Raw genomic sequence first — 6,313 nt, forward strand, 5'->3', positions numbered from 1 at the left:
CCCCAGCTCCTGTCCCACTGCCTGCTGGTCACCCTGGCCGCGCGCTTCCCCGCCGACTTCACGGCCGAGGCCCACGCCGCCTGGGACAAGTTCCTAGCGGTCGTATCCTCTGTCCTGACCGAGAAGTACCGCTGAGCGCCGCCTCCGGGACCCCCAGGACAGGCTGCGGCCCCTCCCCTGCCCTTCACCCTCCCACAATTCCTGCCCTGACTCCAATAAATGGATGAGGACGGAGCGATCTGGGCTCTGTGTTCTCAGTACTGGAGGGAAGAAGGGGAGAAGCTGAGTGACGGGTCCGGGGGCTTTGCAGGAACGCGGTCGTCCCCGCTGACGTGGCGGCCTGGGGGTCACGTGGGGGGCGCTTTGGGGAGGTTCTTGCCCTGAGCACCGGAGCTGCAGCCCGGGTGGAGCAGAGCAGTCCCGGGCCAGCCCACGGCGTCTCCTGGGGCTCTTGGTCAGACGGGCGTTTGTGCGTCTCCCAGCTTCCCATATCGCCCAAAGATTGTCACTTCGCTAAGCGTATCGGGAGCGTGTCGGGACTCAGGGAACTTTTCCACAAAGCCTGAAGTCCGAATCCCGGGATTCTGGCAGCTGCGGGGGTCCCTGAGGCCTGTCCCTCCCCGACTCCTAAGAGAGTAGGGGTTTCCTGCCCCGTGTTCTCTCTCCGGCTCCTCCCACGGGCTCCCTTCTGGCACACCAGTAACTTTGCCCGAGGGAGTAATTACAGACGCCCCTGAAGTCTGGAGTAAAGGTACCCACGCACAACAGCGTGAGTCAGTGCCAGAAACCCTGGGATCCCGGAGGTCGAGGCCTCCATGTAGGCAGGAACCCGGACCGGCTACGTTCCCGGCGCAGGCCGAGAGTCCCCGCGTTCCCGCCGCTCTCGGGCCGATAAGGACAGGCGGGGTGCTCGGAGTCTCTATAAGGAGCCCAGGGCGGCGGGTGCGGCCCCAAGAGCACGTCAGGCGGCGCCATGCTCAGCGCCCAGGAGCGCGCCCAAATCGCGCAGGTCTGGGACCTGATCGCGGGCCACGAGGCGCAATTCGGGGCGGAGCTGCTGCTCAGGTCGGTAGAGGCGGGGTCTCTGGGAGCTCGGGGAGGTGGAGATGAGGGTGTTGGCCGCGTGGGCCGCCAACGCCATCCAAGGTCCCTCCGATGCGGATCCCCGGGACTCTGGGCGGTGTGGGCCCTACTGAAGTCCCACGCAGCCGCCCTCCTCCCCGGTCACCGACCTGGTCCTGCAGGCTCTTCACAGTGTACCCCAGCACCAAGGTCTACTTCCCGCACTTGAGCTCCTGCCAGGACGCGACGCAGCTGCTGAGCCACGGGCAGCGCATGCTGGCGGCGGTGGGCGCGGCGGTGCAGCACATGGACCACCTGCGCGCCGCGCTGAGCCCACTGGCGGACCTGCACGCGCTCGTGCTGCGCGTGGACCCAGCCAACTTTCCGGTGAGCCCTCTCCGGCCGGGGCAATGGTATAGCGCGCAGCCGGGGGAGCTCCGGGGATCCCTAGAGGGCCAGACCCCGTCTCACAGGCCGCTTCTCCTGCAGCTGCTAATCCAGTGTTTCCACGTCGTGCTGGCCTCCCACCTGCAGGACGAGTTCACCGTGGAAATGCAAGCGGCGTGGGACAAGTTCCTGACTGGTGTGGCCGTAGTGTTGACGGAAAAGTACCGCTGAGCCTAGTGCTGCGCTGGCCTTTGTTTGTGCCTGTCAATAAACAGAGGCCCCAAATATCTGCCCCCGCCTGTGTGGTCTTTGGGGAGCTGGCAAAGTGAGGTCACTATTGTTGGCCAGAGAAGCTCAGGGACCTGCAAGGATCCTCCTAGAACTCTCAAATGCACCCCACCCCCGGAGGTTTGTCCTCCCATGGCGGGGAGTGTGGTGGGGCAGAGGGAGTACTGTGATGTGGGGGGGGGTGGCCTTCGACTTCAACTCTTGAATCCGGCTTCCAACCGCACTGTTCGCAAAGCACTTCCCCATTCATGCATTTATTCACTCATTCTCTCTCCATCCCCACTTCCTGCTGGGACCTGTAGATGCTAATCCTGGACCCTTTGCAGAGAGATGCAGAAACTGAGGTCCCGGAGTCAAATGTGCAACCTAATTAGGGCCCCAGAGCAGAGGGCTCCGCAGACCTCACTGTTCCTTTCCCCTTCCTTCCCCCATGGACACTTCCTGGGCTGCAAACCTGTGCTAGCCTGGTTAGCCCTGCCTGTGACCCTCCAGCCCTGGGGGTGAGGTGGGGAGGAAGTCCTCTGTGGCCACAAATTGGCAGACAGACCTGGTTTAGGCTTCCAGCCTGCTCATTGACAAGCTATGCGACCCTGGGCATGTCCCAGAGCTCTCCAGCCTTTACCCATCGAATAGAAAAACAACATTCAACTCACAAGATTTTTGAAATAATTTTTCAAATCATAACATAGGGTGGGTGCCTGCCGGCTCGTTGCCACCCCACCCCTCCACCCAGCCCCAGCTGCCGTGTCTCAGTCTCTGCAGGTGCCCAGGCCAAGGCACTCCCTCCCCCAGGTTCCCTCTTCTCCCTCCCCAGGATGGGGAAAGGAATCTTAAGGCTCCACCCCAGGCTTTTCAGACAAAGAACAGGGTCTGAGGAAAGAGTAGGACCTTCGAGGTCTGCAAATCCTGAATAGGATTGGCTCTGGGTTGGCCATCCTGGGTCAGTGTGGGGAGCACTAGACCAGGCCTGGCAGCCAGGTCTGACCTGGCGATCAGCGCCTAGGTCTGAAGAGAGCTGTTGGAAGTGGAGCCCTGACTGTGAGTCAGTCAAGCTCCCTCCAGCAGTCAGTGCCAGGGACCTGTTGCCCTGCACTGCCTGGGACGCCAGCCTGGTAGTTTGGAGAACTTGGCCCCATGTTATCTACATACCCCAACTGTTTTCTTGAGTTTTTTCATTTTGTCTTGTTTTGTTTTTGAGACAGGGCCTTGCTCTGTGGCCCTGGCTGGAGTGCAGTGGCTCACTACAGCCTCAGCCTCCTGGGATCAAGCGATTCTCCTGCCTCTGTCTCCCGAGTAGCTGGGATTATAGGCACGCGCCACCATGCCTGGCTAATTTTTGTATTTTTAATAGGGACACAGTTTCACCACGTTGATCAGGCTAGTCTCAAACTCCTGACCTCAAGTGATCTGCCCGCCTCAGCCTCCCAAAATGCTGGGATGACAGGCGTGAGCCACCACGCTCAGCTCCCCAAATGTTTACATGGATAAGTAACAGCTTTTGGTCCCAGGCAGTTTGGTGTGAAAGCAGCTTATGTTTCACTCTGGAAAAACTGTGCTCTTCTTCCCATCCATGAAGCTGCCTGGGTCTGGGCCATATGTGGATACCTTACGGGTATAAGGGGCTCAGGACCCTGTGTAGAAGCCCAGGACAATGAGAGTGGGAAGGTTACCATGTAGAGAACTGGGTTTCTGTTTGAGTAGGACTAAGAGACGCAGGGTAGCCTTGGGCAACCTGCCTACTCTCACTTACTCCTCTTCCTATTTTCCTGTGCCAGGCACCTCCTGGCAACTTGCCTGCCAAAGACCCTGCATCCCAGGCATAAGAGCTCCTACTCTCCCGCTCCTTTCACTTTTGAGCTTACACAGACTCAGACAGAACGCACCACGGTGCTGTCTCCTGAGGACAAGGCTAACATCAAGGCGGTCTGGGCGAAGGTTTGCGACCACGCTCCTGACTATGTCACGGAGCCCCTTGAGAGGGAAGGACCCTCCTCTCCCCGCTCACATTTTGGGTCCAACACCCACTCTAGGGCTCCACTGGCCACCCCTAACCATTCTTGCCCCAGCCCCAGCCCCCAGCCCCTCATTCTTTGCTTCCCCCTGAAGCATGTTCCTGACCTTCCTCTCACTTGGTCCTGAGGTATGGCTCAGCCCTCATCAAGAAACAATGCAAGTAGGTGGCCGACACACTGACCAACACCATGGCCCACTGAGATGACATGCCCAATGACTTGTCTGAGCTGAGGCAACTGCACGTCAACGAGCTGTGGGTGGACCCAGGCAACATCAGGGTGAGCTTTGGGCTGGGAGGAATCTAGGGTGTGGGGGCAGCTGGTCTTCCTCATAAGACACAGCATCCCATGCGTCCGGGGAGGTAGAGCGCAGGTGACAGTGGTATCTACGTCCCCTGACTCTCTCCACAGTTCCTCGATAAATGCCTGCTGGTGACACTGGTCCATCACACCCTTCCCAGTTTACCCATGTGGTGCCCCCACGGACAAATTATTTGCTTTCGTGAGTGATGTGTTGACCTCCAAATACCATTAAGCTGAAGCGTTGGTGGCCATGCCCCCTGCCCACTGGGCCTCCCTCCAGGCCCTCCTCCCCTCCCCACCCCAGCACTTCCTGATCTTTGAATGAAGTCCCAGTAGGCGGCAGCCTGTGTGTGCCTGGGTTCTCTCTCTCCCTGAGTGTGCCAGCCATGGAGGTATTTTCCTGTTTCTGACCAAGAACCTCTCCGCAGCTGCATGGGGTTGGGGAGGGAGAACTGCAGGGAGCATGGGAGGGGAAGCTGAGATGGGCCTGCTCACGAGAAGGTGCTGAACCTGTCCCTGTCCTGAGAGGTGCCAGGCCTGCAGGCAGTGACTCAGGAGCTGCGGAGGAGAGAGGCCTCCAGGGTTCTTCTCAGGGAGTCCCAGCATTGCCATCCTCCCTTGAAATCTCCCTGGTTGAACTTACACATACACTCTCCATCAAAACAAGACGAAACAAAACAAACTAGCAAAATAGGCTGTTCCCAATGCAAGTGCAGGTGCCTGAACATTTCTCTCATTCCCACCGCTTCCTGCCAGAGGGTAGGTGTCTGGAGAGGGTAGGTGTCTGGAGTGAGGGCGCTGGCCCTACCCACACGTCCTCTGTCATGGGAACCCTCCTACAGCAGCCCAGTCAGTGGGGAAGGAGGAAGGGGCTGTGATGCTCACAGCCGGCAGCCTACACCTGGGGAGACTCCAGCAGAGTACCTTGCGGCCTCACTCCTGCACTTCTCCTGCACTTTATAGGGTGCTTTCAGAACTCACTGTGTGCCCAGCTCTAAGCCCCCAGCTAATTGCCCCACCCAGGGCCTCTGGGACTTCCTGGTGCTTCTGCTTCCCGTGCTGCCAGCAACTTCTGGAAACGTCCCTGTCCCCGGTGCTGAAGTCCTGGAATCCATGCTGGGAAGTTGCACAGCCCATCTGGCTCTCAGCCCTCCTAAGAACATGAGCAGCACTTCCAGCCCAGCTCCTGTCCCAGAGCAAGCGCCCCCCTCCACACTCACAGTACTGGATCAAGCTTTGGGGAGGGCAGAGAGGGCCCCATCACCACTTTTCTTCTGGACATGGGCCTCTCTGAATTGTTGGGGAGTTCCCTCCCCCTCTCCACCATCCACTCTTCCTCCGCCTCACAGCCCAGAGCATTCTTATTTAAGCATAAACACTTAAAAACATAAACTAAAATCCATCCATGCTTTCACACACACACACACACACACACACACACACCCTTTCTTGTGTTACTTAAAGTAGGAGAGAATCTCTCTTTCCTGTCTCCTCACCCCCATCCCCAAAATAGACCACAGTGAAAGGTTTGGGACTGAGCCCACCGGCCCCATCCTGTGCTGAGAGGGAACAGCTACAACTACAACTACTGCCACAGACCCTCTTTTTGGACAAAAATACCATCATACTGTAGATACCTGTGTACAACTTCCTATTCTCAGTGAACTGTCTCCCCTATATCACTTTCAGCCACTTCATTCAGCTCTGTGCCATTCCACAGTTTCACTAATTATTACTTTCATTTCGTTTTGGTTTTTGAGATGGAGTCTCGCTCTGCCACCCAGGCTGGAGTGCAGTGGTGCGATCTTGGCTCACTAGAACCTCCACCTCCTGGGTTGAAGTGATTCTCCCGCCTCCGCCTCCTAAGAAGCTGTGACTACAGGCGCAGGCCACCACACCTGGCTAATTATTTTTATTTTTAGTAGAGATGGGATTTCACTATGTTAGTCTCAGGTGATCTGCCTGTCTCAGCCTCCTAAAGTGCTGGGATTATGGGAGTTAGCCGCCTCACCTGGCCTCATCGATTATTTCTATTATTTCCGGTTATGATCCTTTGTATTTGTCCTCATAAGTCATTTGTCTTTTCTTCTTATTAAGATGTAGGAGCTTGGCCGGGAGCGGTGGCTCACGCCTGTAATCCCAGCACTTTGAGAGGCCCAGGCTGGCGGATCATGAGGTCAGGAGATCGAGACCATCCTGGCTAACACAGTGAAACCCCGTCTCTACTAAAAATACAAAAAAATTAGCCGGGCGTGGTGGCG

The 6,313-nt window shown here is 57.5% G+C and overlaps 1 protein-coding gene and 1 pseudogene across 2 annotated transcripts in view; both read left to right on the forward strand.

The window, feature by feature from the left end:
* Window positions 1–955: 955 nt before the first annotated feature.
* Window positions 956–1,740, forward strand: HBQ1 (hemoglobin, theta 1). Its single transcript, XM_011966871.1, has 3 exons — window positions 956–1,065; window positions 1,245–1,449; window positions 1,552–1,740. The coding sequence occupies exons 1-3, from the start codon at window positions 974–976 to the stop codon at window positions 1,678–1,680; spliced, it is 426 nt and encodes a 141-aa protein (XP_011822261.1). The 5' UTR covers window positions 956–973; the 3' UTR covers window positions 1,681–1,740.
* A 129-nt stretch (window positions 1,741–1,869) lies between these two features.
* LOC105529765 overlaps window positions 1,870–6,313 on the forward strand; it is a 7,911-nt pseudogene continuing 3,467 nt past the window's right edge. The window contains exons 1-3 of the transcript XR_001004563.1: window positions 1,870–1,962; window positions 3,604–3,749; window positions 3,878–4,028. The product of XR_001004563.1 is annotated as a hemoglobin subunit alpha-like (transcript). The remainder of the gene's footprint in view (window positions 1,963–3,603; window positions 3,750–3,877; window positions 4,029–6,313) is intronic.

The sequence above is a fragment of the Mandrillus leucophaeus genome, unplaced genomic scaffold (assembly GCF_000951045.1).
Source record: "Mandrillus leucophaeus isolate KB7577 unplaced genomic scaffold, Mleu.le_1.0 Scaffold78, whole genome shotgun sequence".
Lineage (NCBI taxonomy): Eukaryota > Metazoa > Chordata > Mammalia > Primates > Cercopithecidae > Mandrillus > Mandrillus leucophaeus.